The sequence below is a fragment of the Filicampus tigris genome, chromosome 18 (assembly GCF_054856515.1).
Source record: "Filicampus tigris isolate MCC_2025a chromosome 18, RoL_Ftig_1.0, whole genome shotgun sequence".
Taxonomy (NCBI): domain Eukaryota; kingdom Metazoa; phylum Chordata; class Actinopteri; order Syngnathiformes; family Syngnathidae; genus Filicampus; species Filicampus tigris.
Genome location: NC_141234.1, coordinates 5,378,259 through 5,394,289, shown reverse-complemented (window position 1 = coordinate 5,394,289; position 16,031 = coordinate 5,378,259). Strand labels below are relative to the sequence as shown.

At 43.5% G+C, this 16,031-nt stretch overlaps 2 protein-coding genes across 9 annotated transcripts; both read right to left on the bottom strand.

The window, feature by feature from the left end:
- Positions 1-347: 347 nt before the first annotated feature.
- On the bottom strand, positions 348-5,365 carry LOC147132135 (uncharacterized). 2 transcript variants are annotated; one of them, XM_086015368.1, is made up of 9 exons: positions 5,225-5,267; positions 4,127-4,233; positions 3,504-3,617; positions 3,373-3,429; positions 2,710-2,847; positions 2,257-2,304; positions 2,026-2,139; positions 1,225-1,332; positions 348-1,137 (listed from the first exon to the last, which is right to left on the bottom strand). In XM_086015368.1, the coding sequence occupies exons 2-9, from the start codon at positions 4,223-4,225 to the stop codon at positions 1,051-1,053; spliced, it is 765 nt and encodes a 254-aa protein (XP_085871494.1). In that variant the 5' UTR covers positions 4,226-4,233; positions 5,225-5,267; the 3' UTR covers positions 348-1,050. The 2 variants fall into 2 exon arrangements, with proteins under 2 accessions (XP_085871494.1, XP_085871493.1); XM_086015367.1 differs by lacking the exon at positions 2,257-2,304 and having other exon boundaries at positions 5,225-5,365.
- A 436-nt stretch (positions 5,366-5,801) lies between these two features.
- On the bottom strand, positions 5,802-15,537 carry sema4ab (sema domain, immunoglobulin domain (Ig), transmembrane domain (TM) and short cytoplasmic domain, (semaphorin) 4Ab). Of its 7 annotated transcripts, none has more exons than XM_086014054.1 (14): positions 14,895-15,537; positions 12,581-12,823; positions 12,266-12,426; positions 12,127-12,186; positions 11,597-11,695; positions 11,013-11,106; positions 10,728-10,850; positions 10,527-10,654; positions 10,250-10,440; positions 9,520-9,664; positions 9,137-9,326; positions 8,941-9,056; positions 8,603-8,855; positions 5,802-7,875 (listed from the first exon to the last, which is right to left on the bottom strand). In XM_086014054.1, the coding sequence occupies exons 2-14, from the start codon at positions 12,678-12,680 to the stop codon at positions 7,172-7,174; spliced, it is 2,364 nt and encodes a 787-aa protein (XP_085870180.1). In that variant the 5' UTR covers positions 12,681-12,823; positions 14,895-15,537; the 3' UTR covers positions 5,802-7,171. The 7 variants fall into 7 exon arrangements, with proteins under 7 accessions (XP_085870180.1, XP_085870179.1, XP_085870178.1 ...); XM_086014053.1 differs by lacking the exon at positions 14,895-15,537 and adding an exon at positions 13,773-13,974; XM_086014052.1 differs by lacking the exon at positions 14,895-15,537 and adding an exon at positions 13,696-13,973.
- Between the last annotated feature and the right edge of the window lie 494 nt (positions 15,538-16,031).

The following is a 16,031-nucleotide window of genomic DNA, read 5'->3' as shown; positions in this document are numbered from 1 at the left end:
TCTTCAATTGTGTGTTTTAAAACAAAAGTAAAACAGGTGCAGGCATATGAGATTTTTTTTTTGCGGCCACAATATTAATATACCATGGACACAAAATGTTTGACCATAAAATAAATACAATGGGCGCACAAAATACTGGTTAAATTTCATATCAACAACTTTGACATCTGGATTAGCAAATGCAGCACACCTTTGCTGGAGACCTCAGTGTCCTTCATGACAATTGTCTTTAAATACTCTGTTCTTATCTTTAGCCTGCAATGGCAGCTTTTTCACAATGTCTTTGTAGCTATCTGCCGAACCTGCACGATCAGGTTCTTCTGCTCCACACATCACACTTTATCTGCTTATGATCGAAAGGTTTTATTTGACGCTTCTCTACAATACACAGTATGTGTCCCAGAATACAGATTGACTAGTGATAAAAGATGCAGTAACAATTCAGCACTACCTTGAGTACACGCCACTGATGAACGACCTACTTTGATGTACAGCAATGCTGTAAAGCAAGATAAATATGCCATATGTGCAAGATTATGGAAATACATCACTTTTGTTATTCTCATTCATCTACATAAACACACTGCATTTCTTCATAACAGGCCTTTTATAAATTAAATACAAATAAAATGTAAACGAATATACTGTATATATAAAATGCAAACAATATATTCATCCAGAAAAGCCCCTTTTTGATGAGTCTTAACTGGCAACATACAAGGTTATATTCCAAAAATGCCCACCCCATCTGCAGTTAAGTAAATCAATGGCCCACTGGCCAATGGCTGCAGAAACACAGTATCGTGTTCTTTTTGTGACGTGACTAAATGAGATCGTACACACTGAATGCCACATAATATACATTTTTATATTAATTACATTTATATATCGTGACTTTGATCGTGGATGATATGTGAAGCTGAACGTTTTTGGTGGGCTCACATTTGTCACCTCCAGGGGTCGAACGATGCCACGTTGTTTTACAGCACCAAGTGCGGCATCGGGGTTGATTCATACAATGTTGTGTGTGCGTGCGTGTGAGAAGACGGTTTAAATGGGCTCCACTTGAGGTTCGGTTGGCGGGGTGGCGATGTCTTCCACCAGATCCGAGTGGGGTTCCGTCACCACCACGGCCACCTGCTCACACACACACGCAAACGCAGTCATTCGTGTCTGTGTGTGTGTGCGTGTGTGTGCGTGTGTGTTCATGCGTGTGTGCAGTACCTGGGATGCAAAGGGCTCCGATGCAGCCGGGGGAGTCGCCCGAACAGCCTGAACAGCGGGGGACAGCGGCGGGCGGGTCTGTGGGTAACGTGGTCGCTCACTTGGAGCCTGAAAAACAAAAAAAACATTTCTAAAATAGAAAATATGGCATTTCCATTAATCAAAAAATAAATGATCAATTGCGCATTTTTAATGTATTTAGCATTACAAACATTTCAAAAATAATTAAAAAAAAAAAAACAACTTTAAAATAAAGCCAAAAAATGTTGCACAGTAAAAGCACTGACAAATGAAAATTATTTTGAATATAAAAAGTTGAAAAAATATTTTTCAGATATTATACAAAGTATTAATACAACCATAAAATCACAATATATATACAGTATATTTGTTATTGAATGCACATTCCACTTACTGGAACTTACGAAACACAACTCTAGGGTTAAGGTTTCAAACTACAGTTTTCAGATTTCAAATTAGGGTTTCAAACAAGAGTAAGGGTTTCATAGTAGGGTTAGGGTTAGTGTCTCAAAGAAGGATTTTAATCTAGGGTTAGCGTTTCAAACTAGGGTTAAATACACTTTCCAAAATATTAAAATAATCTGAAAAAAAACATTTAAAAAACATAGTCGCACAGACCACCAAATAAAAATAACGACAAAAACTGAAATGTAAATACAAGTACATCCGAGAGGACGTACACAAAACGCGATTACGAAGAAGTAGCTGAACAGGACAAGCGGCTAGTGACCCAAATGAAAGCGGGCAACAAAAGATGACGCCCGAGCGGAAGGTCGCCACCTGAGTCCTGCGCGCGGCGAGCACGGTGAGGCCGAAGAGCATGGCGGTGATGCAGATCAGCAGCTCCAGCACCAGGAAGACCACCAGCGTTCCGAGGATGCCGTCAATCAGCATCTAAACAACGCCAAGACAAACTCGTTTAGAACCAACGCAAAAATGTTCCGCGCGGGCCGAATGCGTGAACAACAAAAAAAAAAAGAAAAGAAAAACATTCGATGGCTGTCCGCTTACTTTGCACTTTTGCTCGATCAGCTCGGTGCATTTCCTGAAACAATGCAACTGCAAAGACAAAACATCAAAGAGTCGGCTTTGGGCCACGAATGCGTAGCAACGGTTAGCATGATAGCGTAGTAGCCGCTTTTAATTCTCAAAATACAGTCAACCCCGCTACATCGCGGAATTTGAAGTGTTTTAAACGCATTTTCACAGTACACAGGCTCGTCGGAATTTCAAGTGTAGTTCCGCTTTGTGCCACAACACGCCAGGCAGCGCAACTCGTGGCCGGCTCTGGAACATAATCCCCTGTCGATAAACGGCATTTCACGATAACATTTCCTTCCGTCTTGCAAACACATTGTTTCAGTCTTGCACCGGACAAGACTCGTTTAATTAAGCGACGCTCAATAAGGTACGGCCGCGCAACCTAACGAGACGCAATACAAGTGCTGGTTGCGGTCGCATTACCACGGCGTGGTACTCCAGGCGGCGGCAGTGCTCGCAGTGGTACGAATCCTGCCTGTACGGGAGGTGCTTGGACATCAGCCCCAGCGCGGCGGTGGCGAACGCGGCGCTGATCAGATGAAGAACCAGGGCGCATTTGACCTGCAACAACACCAGAAAGAAACCATGCAGCGCAACAGTGAAAGAAACATGCAGAAAAATATTGCAAAGTAAATAAAATGCACTAATGATGCATAAATAATAGCAGTATTTTTGTGGGTGCAACACATTTTGGAATTAACATAAATTTTAAAAATACATCTTTTTTTTTTTTTTAATAAATACTAAAAATATAAATATAATAAAATAAAATTAATATAAATTATGGGTATTTAGTAGCGGTCAACTGGTGGTCATACAGTATTTGTCTTTTTAACCGAGGCAAAACAGCATGTGACTGATTGGCTGAAGAAATAAAACTATCCAAATTATGTATTTAAAATGCATTTCCAATTTGACAAAAACAACACTGAAAATTGAAAAAAAAAAATACAGGTGTTTCATTGGGTAAAAAAAAAAAAAACTGTAATGGATGTATCTGTTTTACAGACTAGGTGGAGCAGCATGTGGCTCCTTGCCTTTGGTTATTCTGCACGCAACTATGAACAATAGTGGACGCTCACTCACCCAAAACAGAGTGGGCCTCCTCCCACTGTGGATCAACACGGAGCCCGACAAAATGACCTGGTAGAAAGAAGATCCGGCGGCTCAGTGAAGGACGTTGGGGGTCGGGCCAACGCTCAACATAACTCTCCCACCTGAATGACCACGACGAGGAAGAGCGCCACGTCGGCCGTGAAGTGGATCTCGTGCACCCGCAGCACGGACATACTCAGGCACAGGATCAACACCGCGATGACCAGCTGGATGGCCTGAAGAAGACAAGGTAGCCGCTATCGTTTAGCACACTGATGGCATGTTAGCATTTTGCCGAGTCTCATTAGGCTTTCGAAAAGAAAAAAAAAAGCCGCAATGGCGCTAGGATTGCTGGTAGGCAAATTGTTTGTGCTTTTCTGCACTCACACTGCTATCTTTTAGCATACCAACTGCTAGCATGTCAGCATTTTAGGTGGTCTCATTAGCTTTTTGAAATAATTCCATAACTGCGGGGCCCGTTCTAACATCCTTACAATGCACCTTATTGCGGTTCTTTTAGAAGGATAAATGTTAGCATGTTAGCCTTTTCATTTGGTTACATTACTAATAGGATCAATAATGGTAAAATCTTCATTCAGATTTAAAAAAAAATAAAAATAAAACAAAAATCTTATGGGGCTGTCTTAGTGCTTCCTGTACTCAATTTGCTATCTTTTATCAAACTGATAGCATGTTAGCATTCTAGTAGCTCAAACTAAGATGTTAAAATGGTCTGGTCACCAACCCCCAAAGTCTTTGGCTCCATCTTGAAGTGGGACTGCAGCTGGCCCGGGCTCAGCGTCCCCGGTGGGGGCGTTGGGTCTTTCGGGTCGTTCTGGGCCATCTTGCTACCTTTGTGGACACAAACAAAAGATTTTGGGACACGTTGAAAATGTGTGAAAGCAACCACAATGCAGTCCACACATAATATAGAGTATATCACATATACATTGGTATTATTTTATTTAAAGGGAAAGTCAACCCAAACATATTTTTAGCAAGGATATATTCTATGCATGTCCACTAGTTGCAACAAGGCAATACGATTAATATGAAATATGAGTTAAGCAGCAAATCCACCCGTTTTTAGCCATCTCAGGGGGCGGCCATTTTGTCACTTCTTTCAATTCAAATTGACATTACAGACCCTCAGGGCTCAGATAACGACCAATCGGGGCTCGGCTTCAGAAAACGGGTCAGCCGTGATTGGTCGTTACCTGAGCAGTTGTGATGTCATTTCTAGTCAACAGAAGTGACAAAATGGCCGCCCCCGGAAATGGCTAAAAACGTATTGGATTAACTCTTATTACACAAACACAATATTAATCAGAATGCGTTGTTTGAACTCGTGGGCCTGCATAGAACATATTTGTCAAAAATATATGTTTGGGTTGACTTCTGCTTTCACAAACTTTACAATTTCGGTTGTAAATATAGGTGAGTGCTTCTGATAACGCTTAGGTCATCTCCATGTCCTCTATTTGACTCAATGAGGGACAGCGGCCTCTTAAAGGGAAAGGCGCCGAGCCAAAACATAAGGCACGCCATCGATCTGCCTCCCTCATGTTGTTCAAAGCACATTTCTATAACATGCAGTGAAAATGCAGATTTTGGTTTGTATTTTTCACTTAATGAGACTTATTTATATCGATGCCAACATTGCCAACTATTAAATAAAACATATCACTGCAGTTGACACACTGCAGCAAAATTGGGACATAGCTGCAGTATGACTTGGCTGTGATCCACAGGGACCTATATATACACAAACACACACACACACACGCTCACAAAACACACCCAGCCCTCATGCATCTCATCAGCAACATAAAAATGTTCTTACCTGCGCCGGGCCACTGAGGAACCTGCTCTCGGTCAGGATATTGTTGCCGTGCAGGCAGACTGCTAAAATAAGAGTGCGAGTGTGTATGTGTGATTGCACTGCAGCAAACGGGCCGCTGCAGACTTTTCGCAGACTTGCAGTCCTGGACGGAAGGAAGGAGGGAGGGGGGGAGGGAGGGAGGGATGCGAGGGAAGGGAGGTAGTGCAGTGATGTCATCACATGATGACACTGAAAATAATTTATTGATAATTGTTCTTTTTTTAGTTTTTATTATTTTTAATGAAAATAAAAGCTAACTAATGCTGATTAGATGATTGCTATATCAATTTATTATATAATTAAATTAAACAATACTGAACAGATTTCTTTTGCAGTTTATGGCTAAATGTGTGTATATATATATATATATATATAAAAATTTATGTACCTTCACAATCTTTGTTTGGCCATGTGGTAGCGCTAGAGAGCCCATTAAAAACTATCTTTTGGAGTAAAAACTGCATATTCTTAAATGGTATCCATTAGGTACACCTGCACAAAGCTAATAAAGCGAAATCATGACTGACATTGAAAGGCATTCACATAACACAATATTTATTATGACAGTGGTTGGGTTTCATCGTCATATTTTTTAGCTGACACTTTCTGTAGCGACAGCTGTGCTCTACCCTTACGGATTCGGTCCAGATGTGAAAATAGACCATTACACACCACCCCTCCACCCCAAAAAAAAAAAGCATCCAAAGGGAGTCCAACTTAACTTCCCCAGATGAGTAAAAACAGCATATTTGGTCCCGTTTTCTTCCCCAACGTGGGGGAATTTAAAGTGGTCACAAAGCACATTAGTACCAGGTTCACATTTCACATTCAAAACGAACACACTAAATGGTTCAGTAGTCACATTTTTACAGGGTCCAAGTGTTGTAGTGTAGCCAAGGCACGTTCAGGAGCGAAAATGCCATCCCATAACACGCCACCGTATAGTAGTAGAAAAAAAAAAAAAAGTAATACAAAAGTGTTCCATAAAGTCTGTGATGTGACAAAAGTGTGCAAACATTGATTTCCAACTAACAACAATTGACATTTTTGTACGAAATCCTACTAAAACGAGAGTTCTGTACATGTAGCAGTCACGTGGCTTCAAATGCTAACGGGTAGCATTCGGTAAGGTGAAAACGTTAGAAAAAAAAAAAAAAAATGCCCATAATAGGCCCCGACACCGGGCATTTTACAAAAGGAGTGTTAGGGCCACACTGAAATTTGCAAGAACAATTAGAGATGAACGTCTCTAAACGAAACAATTCCAAGTATCAGTTGCACAAAAAATGTCAAATGCCTTTTGCAGCAATTTTCTTGTTGAAAGTTGAAATGCATAAAAATGACCAATTTTGGAACTCAAGGCTATTATGATTGTTGTAACATTTTCACGTTCTTTTCGCCATACTATATTTTGTTTTTGTCAAATATTTCACGTTTAACATGCAGTGTGCCTTGTAATATGAAAAATTATCTGAAATATATGGCTTTATACTAGGAACATTTGTTTGTTTATTATCTCACAATTTATCTCATAATATTCCGACTTAATTCCTGTCACATTACAAATTATTTTGGTCCCACTTTTTCCCCGTAATGTTACAACATTATTCTTGTGCATGCACATTTTCCTCAAGGAGTAGTATTAAGCTTTACTCTTTCTTATGATTTCATTTCCAATAATACAATTTAGCACTTACTTCCTTTTAATTCTTTTTTCCACTAATGACATGTTTCTCCCAACTTTCATTCATAAAGTTAGGGCATTAACCTTCTCTATAAAGTTTTTGCTGTTCTATTCGGCGTGACCCAAATACACCTTTGGTGGCATCTTACCTGGCATGTTTCAACATTTAAAGTACCGCAATGACACCGACGTCATCTTCCCTCCAATACCTGCAGTGCCGGCGCTCAGATGGGCGTGTTGGGCAAGTGTCCGTTGGAGGCGCCAAGCGCCCCGTTGCAGAGTTGGACGTGTCCGTTGCGCTTGCTCTGCTCCGGCCCCGCTCGGAGGGCCTCGTGCTCTGCGGGGGTCCGTCTGTCCGAATCAGCCCCCGCCACCCGCTGTGGCACGGTGCGGCTACGCCAACGCTGTTTAACCACATAGAGGAGGATGGTGAGAAGCACGCTCAGGCAAAGCACTAAGAGGACCGACACGGCCACCAGCTCCTTTAGGTAGGAGGGGGTGTGCGCCGACAGGAGCGAGTCCCCGTCTCGGAAGGCGGCCTCTTTGGGTGCTGCTTTCGCCATCCATAAGGTGAAGTTGCGGCCCAGCTGCCCGGCGGTGCTCAGTGTGGACGCGGGTCGCGAGGGGCTGGGCAGGGGGCCGCTCGTCTGCTTGACGTGGTAGACGGCCATGGTCTGCCGGAAGCCGTTCTCGGCGGACAGGCACAGGTAGTGGCCCAGGGTGGCGGGCGTGGCCACGAAGCTCAAGCTGCCGTCATCCAGGTGCAGGTAGAGCTCCGGGGACAGGCGGCTGTCGGGGCGCTCCCACGACTGGCGGGAGAGGCGCGACGCGGCCGGACACGGGAGACGCACCACCTCGTGCAGGGACACCGACAGCTGTTCGCCTGCGGGACAGGGAGCTGAGATACGGATGACAGCTCGAGAGCCTCCTGGGGAAAACGACTGGACTGATTACAAAGTCAACGAATCAAAATGGACATGCCTCACTACATTGAGAGATACTTTTATTTTTTAATCCCACCACAAATTCTGTTGAATTTTTCTTGGGTGGGAGGGGCAGATTTTTTTCTTTTTCTTTTATTTTTTTTAAATTTTAATATAGTTTTGTTTTAATGTTTTTTTGGGGGTTGAAAATATTAAAGATAAATTTACAAATGCAAAGATTTTTAGAGGAGTAGTCAAGTCAAAATGATTCTCTACAATAATATGTTCTATGTGGCACCACTAGTCTATACATGACATTCGGATTAATATTGTGTTTGTGGAATACGAATGAAGTGGCAAAATCCACCCGTTTTTATCCAGCTCAGCCTGGGCAGCTATTTTGACACTTGTTGTCAACCAAAAATGACATCACAGTTGCTCAGGGCTCAGGTAATGACCAACCATGGCTTACCTTGCGAACGTCACATGACCAAACTCCGAAAACGGCATAGAACAGAATACTATTGTAAAGAACATATTGAGTTGACTTCTCTTTTAAGGATTCTAATATAACATATAAATGAAATGTGTAAGAAAATAAATCTTTCAGTACCCATTACTCAATGTAGCGTTTAAAAAAAAGTCCCCCCCCCCATCAAAAATTTTTTTTTCATTTTTTCCCCCCCAAACATTAAATGTGAAAATTGGTGGCCCTGAATAACTTTAGCTTACCCGCAGGCAGGTTGTTTGGTCCGAAGCGAGCTCTGTGCATAGATGTCACACTCTTGCACGCCTTCTCCACGTTGCCCGCCTCCACGTCCTGGCCCAGGTGTGCGGCCGAGACCCCCACGCAGGCCCGGCGGGAGGCGTCCCACCCGCAGAAGGGGTCCCGGGCGAGGACGCATTGAGCGCAGGTCCAGTAGAAGGAGCAGTTGGCCGCCGGGAGCCTGAGCACGCCCTCGGACGTGCCGACGTAAATCAGGCCCTGTTGAAGAGACGGTGGCCAATCTCGTGAGACTTTTTCGCCGTTCTTTGTGACGCCGCCACATGAGGCTATCGATGAGGTCAACCTTGGGTATGGACAGCTTCAGGCTCTTGACAGGTTGCGGTTTGAGGAACACCTGCACCTCCTCCACGACGTGCGCCCCGCTCTGCAGCAGCACCGCTTTGTGAAGGTACCCCGACTCTGAAACACCCAACACGTTTGACGCCTGACCCGCTTGCAATCCTGGACAAAAAAAAAAAAAACTCACAAAGTGGTCTTACCTGTGAGGAGAAAGAGGACCGTGTAGTCCACGCCGTTTGCCGCCCGCACCCTCTGAACGGTCAGGTGGCTATAACGGTGCTCGGCGGACACCAAGATGGGACGGCCGTCTGCCGGTCGCACGCTGTCGTCCGCCAGGAAGTTCTCCTTGACAAAGCGCAGGGCGTTGTCCGACGCGTTGTGCAAGCCGCACTAAAGCCGAGAGAGGAAAGGACGGCCTCAAAAATGAACCCCAAAATAACAACATATACTCAATACTCATTCGATATTCTAGAGAACGGCCAATTAATGGGCCGGACGATTTAATCGGCTGATTGTTTTCTTTTTTTTTTTTACATTTCATATTCACACATCGGCTTCCATTTTGTGTTTTAGTACCATTTACCTCGCCCGGGTTGGCCACCCTCTCTTGCACCCTGGTGCTCCACTGCAGTGTGTCACGGTTGAGGACCTTGTAGCTGCCCGAGAAAGCCGATTTCATGTCCGCCAAGCGGAAAGAACACACGGCTGACAGTCCCGAATTGACTGACCTGCGTTAAAAGGGGAAACAAAATAAACAATGCGTGACTCTACAGGAAACACCAAAAAAAAAAAAAAATGATAAAAGACGGCATTGTGAAGGAGAAGCCATGTGGACGCCGGATGACCAAATCACATGTCCCATAATATGCCGTGGAGAATCTTTACTTCCTTTTGTCCTTACTATGAAAAAATGGACACTCGACTTTATTTCTGAAGTACTTAAAAAAGACAAAGAACCAAAGCGATAACAAAGTGTTGTACATAATAAAGATTGAACATAATTTAAATAATAATAATAAATGAATAAAATGTTATTTTCTAATTTAAATACACCTCTATAAAAACCTCCCCGCTGCGGCTCCTGTGTCTCTGACCATATTTTCATAATGAAATTAAATATACACTGTGTTGAGTTCAGGGTGCCTGGGGAATCAAAGCACTGAATCATTTTAAAAGAGAATACATGCAAAAAATTTGGAGGGTGAAGTCTAATCGTTACTGTATTAAATTAAAATTGGACAATAAAAAAAAAAAAAATTTAAAAACCATTGAATTAACTACTATGAAGACAAATATTTTTGACCTTTGACCACCTGACTGACCACTGAGAGGTAAAGATGCCGTAGAAAAGCGCGTCGTCCGCCGGCGTGCCGTCAACTGGCAGCAGGCTGTCGATGTCCTGGATGACGTTATAGGGCAGCTCGCCGTCCGCCTGGCACAGCAGCTGCGCTTTGGCAAAGGTGGTCCAGCGCCGTTGGAGCGTCCGCTGGCCTCCGACGTCGCTCTAAAAAAGAACGCACCGAAAAGAAACAATGTTTTTGGAGTAATATACCCTACTCCCTCAAATAGTGACCTTCCATCCGTTGTTACCGTGCAGACTTGGGAGACGCGCGAGACCACAAACTTGTCAATGAAGTCGTACTCTTGACCCACTTCGCTGAAGAAAAAGTAAATTTTGCCCTCGTCTGGAACAAAGGCGGAGCTAATGAAGGTCGGATCTGCACAAAGAGAGACAAAGCAACTCACTAGGTACAACAACAAAAAACGCCGGGCCCTCCGCCATGTCCTTACCCTCCAGCCATCCCAACGAGTCGTCCAGCTTGAGGTCCACGCGGGTGCCTTCACTGAGGTGGCGGGAGATGAGCGGCCAGTTGCCCCGGTAGTCGGCCACCGTGCCCGTGTAAAGCTCCCCGTCTGGGGACACATCATGACAGGACCGTCCTTTAATGTTTGCTCTCATCGGTAGCTAGATAGCGTCGTGGTCCGAACGCACGATGTTTCCGGAAGCAGTCGATGTTAGCAAATAGGACAGGAGCGGTGAGCCGCCTGCTCAAGAAATAGCTTAGCGTCACATACCTACTATGATAGCAGTGTTGCGCTGGTAGGGATCATAAGGGCAGCGACCTCGTCCCTCGTCGGGCTTGAGGCTTACCGTTAACGTATCAGAGTTCTACAAAATAAATCAAGACGCACGTACAGAAACTGCAATGGTATATATCTATATTAGGGCCCGAACGATACGGATTTTTTGAGGCCGAGGCACATTCTTGGTAGGATTAAATTCCAATAACCGATTCCAATAATCAGATAAGTTAAAAAAATATATAAAATAACTTATTTTTTGGTATCTTAATGCTTAAAACAAGCAATAATTGAATTACAGGCAGAATCTTTGACTGGTCCTTTAGTATTAATTTAAATTTAGAAAAGAAACAAAAATCGGGAAAGATTGGCCAATTTATTTTTTGCCAATTCTGTGGGAGGGGGAATGTTTGAATGTCATCATCTTTGTCTTATGTTGTAACGTTTTAATGTGTTAAAAAAACAAAAAACAATTGGATGATTTTTTTGGCAATTTTAAAGAGCTAATATCAGCCGATTAAATCAGTCAGACAAGTAATCGGTTGGGCCCCACACATATATACGTAAGGTAAACTTACAATGTAGATACAACGCGGACTGAAGGCAAATGTTCCACAAGCGTAAAGGTGGGTGGCGTTCAAGAACAGCAGCACGCGGATAAAATTAGGACAGTCCGTCTGGAATAGAAAATCAAAAGTATCACAAAAGAACATTTATTATTTATACTAATTTATTAACTACCAAAAAGACAGATTTTTATGTAAGTTAAAAAAAAAAATGTCAAAAAACAAATGTTACAAAAACTGGGCCATTTGAAAACAAAAGCCAGGCAATACATTAATTGAACCAACCAATGTTTTTTTTTTTTTTAGGCCGATGTCAATTCAGATATTTGCTGGAATAAAATAAATAAAAAGAACATAACATTTTGGTCCAAATGAAAAATCAATCTGTCATGTATCTTTCCTATCGTAATGTAAAAACATCAGCATTACATACATTCGCTGCCGACTCATACGCAATGATTACAATCCAATAGACAAGAATGTAAATGTCTATTGTCGCTCTGAACTTTGGATTGCAAAATGTGTGCAAACAAGCTACTTGCCATCTTTTTGCCTTTCATGGAACACTGCTCCAGGTCTTTCTCCGAAGGCCTCCAGTCCAGCTACGAGAGGAGAGCGCAATGCCCGGTGAAAACCACCCAACGTGCTGTACACCCTCCGACTTACCGCGCCTTCCCTTACCTTGTTTCTCAGGACGATGGCATCCTCGAGGCTGACGTCCAGCGCCAGCACAGCGTCGCGCCCCCCCACATAGAGCGTATCGCCGCCCTCGCTGAGCAGCAGCGTGGTGGTGTTGCCCACGTCGGCGCTGCTGAAGCGGGTGAGACGTCTCCCGGGACTACCTGCGATCACACATGGGGATGAGGGCACTTTGAAGCCAAGGCAACAACAATGCTTTGAGATGTTGGAGAGGAAATAGAATAAACGGCATGGATGTGGAATTGGGGGTGAGGGGGTTGTGGGCGGAGAAAAAAAAAAAAAAAAGTCTCCATTCACCCATGGGGAAGGAGACCCGGGGCGTCAGCGTGGTCACAGAGGCACTCAGAAATCCAAGCAGAGTCACGGCAAGGGGGAGCAAGTGGTAGCCACTCGCCATCGCGGCAGAAAGTTGAGGCGCGGGCTGGTGGTCGTCGGTGGGGATGGGGGGGGGGGGGGGTCAAGGAGACGCCTTTAGCAGGTGCGGCGACCCTCGCTGAGACCACATTTTCTGGTTGCCGCGTCCCACCATCGCTGTGACAGCTGAGAGGGAACAACAGGTTACAATTGCAAGTCACAAGCAGGTGTGGAATTATAGTAGGTAGGTAGGTGGGTGGGTAAGATAACTAGCTGCCTTGCTCAAGTAGTTAGGTAGATGTAGTTACCTTGTAACTCACCTATTCCGCCTTGCTTTTTAACATCACTTAATCGTTGCTATTTTTTTTTCTTCTTCTGTTGGTTTTAACTGTTTTTATTTTAACAGCAGGTTTTATTTTACTCACTTATTTTTGCTGTGAAACGTCTTTGAGTGATATGAAAAGCGCTACACAAATAAAACGTATTATTATTATTATTATTAGCTACCTAGGTCCCTTGATAGCTAGTTAGATAGCTAGTAAGACAGATAGACAGAAAGACTTCCATCTGTCCTTATCGCGGTGACAGTAATCTAACAGAATTGTTCCTAAGCAACAAGTCAAATTAATTCTCGCGTTACTAAGCAAGGAAGTGAAGTTAAATGGGCGGCAAAATGAAGTTTAAATGTAATAAAATGATCATTTATTTAAATAAATGTCTTGGAGTTTGTGTTTTACAACGTTTTGGGGGTGCGAGAAAAGCCAAAAACACGCACTTCACGCTGCTACGTTAGCTTACATGCTAACAGTTAGCTTTCCTCCGAGCCGGTTAACTATTGAAACTTAATACTACCATCGAAACATACGATGAACAGATGGAATATGACACTACAGCTTAGCGTTACTATCCCCAAAAAAAACGCTTTTTGCGCTAATTAGCCTTCCTCTTCGTATCGTCGTAGCCTCGCAGGTATGGTCTTTGTCCAAAAGATTTACAGCCATAACACCAACGAGGCGTCCACATTTCAAGCAACCCACAAATACTTTCAATATTCTTACGTATTGTCCGGTTTTATCCCGTCGGGAGGTCTTGAAATTGGAAGACGAACGCGTGTCGGCGTGGCGAAAACGCTGACCGTGGAGCGCGAGATTGGGTGAGAGGGTGAGAGAATGGGGTCTCTGCTATGTCAACAAACAGCCTCCCCCTCCCACCAGCCGGGCCAGAGAGACACGGTGGGGTGTGGGGCGTTGGGGGGGATCGAGCGAGCGTTTCCACGACCCCGCGTGACAGGCTGACAGCCACCCTTTAAAGCAACCTGGAAATGATCATTTTCCCGAATCGATCTTTGATTAGTGCTTTAAAACAAGAGGAGCAGGGTGAGGACTTTACTAAGAAAAAGACTTTGAATCCTTGACTGTAATTTATTTTGATATTGGAATTAGTTGTGTTTTGTACTTTGTTTTCAGTGTGAAATGCCTACGGTGTCTGATGAGACCAATCTGCAAATAAAGTGAATCACTTTATGGTTTCACCAGTTTAATTGAGCTGAGAAACATGCACACAACCCAAAAGATTTGATTTATTTAGCAGACTTTTAGGTTCAGGAATTTCTGCCTGTAGCCCCTTTCACACTGATTTTAAAACCCGTTCTGTCCTTTTTCCTATGTTACTGTTTTGTATAAATTGACACAGACATGGAATGTGGAACAAAGTGGAAGATAGTTTTCGATCATGCGAGATTTGTTCGCCCGCCATGTTGGAGGTCAAGTTTGGGTGTATAAGCTTGGCTTGAAACGGAAAAACTAGTAGATTGACTCGTGTTTGTTTTTGTCTGTATAAGATAATCACTTCATATCAGCTCCGTTATACTTTATTTTCCAGTCATCTTATGATGGCCAAAAGGTCGAGTATAGAGAAATTTTAGATGCAGTGGCAAAAACACACCATAATAAACAACTACAATACCAACAAAATCTCTCGCAACCTAACTGTGTGAAGACAAGTGAGAATAAAAACGAGACTGTCTCACTTAATGACTCAAAATCATTGACATCTTGTCTTATTTTAGACCCCCCCCCCATTTTTTGCATGCAGTTTGCGACCTGCCAAGCCCTGAGGCGTGAATAATAAAAATTCTTCCAACTGGGTACAGACTGTTCAATCCCCACACGTTTAGTTAATGTCTACCAAGTAATTAATCCCAATCAGTCTTGTTGGGGAATCCCCCAGCCCCGGAGGTGTCATTTTGTTGAAGTACCTGTCAAGTCTTTAGCCATCCATCTTCTATGAGTAGACTCCCATGACTCGACGGGATTTTTCCGCATAGAAAGCGGAGCGGTCAAACCCCGCGGCCGATCTTTAGTCACTCAATTTCAAGTCTACAAATTGCATTCAAACGGCGGTAAGGTTACCCTCGATTTCCAAGCGGGGAAAGGATAGGGAGAGGGTAAGATGGCTAATCAGAAGTAAAGGAGATTAGACAGGATTAGCGGGGTGACCTGAAAACAGACATGTGGGTAAAAAAAACGGGTAGAACTACACCCCCCCACACACACCCCCCACTGAAGGTGACGTCACCAAAATTCACTCATGCACTCATATATTCCCGATTAACATTAACTGAAATGTCATTAATCTGTTCCAGCCACCCAAAAAAACAAACAAAAAAAACCCCACCAAGCACTGTGATTTCCAATTGTCGTTGATACGGACCAATATCAGTTGCCTCTTGAGCCCCCTATTAGCCACTGCAGGCTAGCAGCAGCTAGTAAGGGGCCCCATGCGGGGGATTCTCGACATGTTGTCGATGGAGCAGTGTCCAGCTGGAGCCAGTCGGGTTGGTCTGTTAGTCGGCGTGTCTGGGCGCGAGTTGTGGCCTACAGCAGCTTCTTTGGAGCCTTGTCCGTTCGCGTTCTAACCGTTTTTCACTGCCCGTAAAAGCCGTCATTGTCCACTCTTTGTCATGTCGTCGATTCGTAGAACCTTGTGGCTAACCATTGTTTCACATATGGACGGTTTTGATTCCAGATCACTGCGACAACATGGCTTGAGGTTAATTGTGCACAGGGAGTGAATTTATTCAAACATTTCACAAACTGGTTCTAGTCAACGCTGATCTCATCCAACTGCCAATAAAATACATTTAATAAGTAAACATAACCCTTTTGGACAACGCCCTGACTATACATGAAAAGGGGGAAAAAAATATGAATGAGAGTTAATGATTAGCGCAGGCATGGCCTTTTGTACCCATTAAATTTGACGCATATAACAAGATATATTCATTTCGATTTTACTTTGGTTACGAGCACCAGCAATCCCACCTTGCTGGTGGAAGAATGTTAGTTCGTTAACTAAACAAAACAAACAAGAAAAATATAAAAAAGCATTTTTT

What these genes read in the sequence shown, in the direction of transcription:
- LOC147132135 (XM_086015368.1), bottom strand. Translation starts at nt 4,225, where the DNA reads ATGGCCCAGAACGACCCGAAAGACCCAACGCCCCCACCGGGGACGCTG. An exon ending in TCGCCGCGCGCAGGACTCAG is followed by an intron (nt 1,333 to 2,025) that starts GTGGCGACCTTC and finishes TTTGTTTTTCAG; the next exon opens with GCTCCAAGTGAGCGACCACG. An exon ending in CGGAGCCCTTTGCATCCCAG is followed by an intron (nt 1,138 to 1,224) that starts GTACTGCACACA and finishes GTGTGTGAGCAG; the next exon opens with GTGGCCGTGGTGGTGACGGA.
- sema4ab (XM_086014054.1), bottom strand. Translation starts at nt 12,680, where the DNA reads ATGGCGAGTGGCTACCACTTGCTCCCCCTTGCCGTGACTCTGCTTGGA. An exon ending in GTCCGCGTTGTATCTACATT is followed by an intron (nt 11,107 to 11,596) that starts GTAAGTTTACCT and finishes TTTATTTTGTAG; the next exon opens with AACTCTGATACGTTAACGGT. An exon ending in GCGTCTCCCAAGTCTGCACG is followed by an intron (nt 10,441 to 10,526) that starts GTAACAACGGAT and finishes GTTCTTTTTTAG; the next exon opens with AGCGACGTCGGAGGCCAGCG.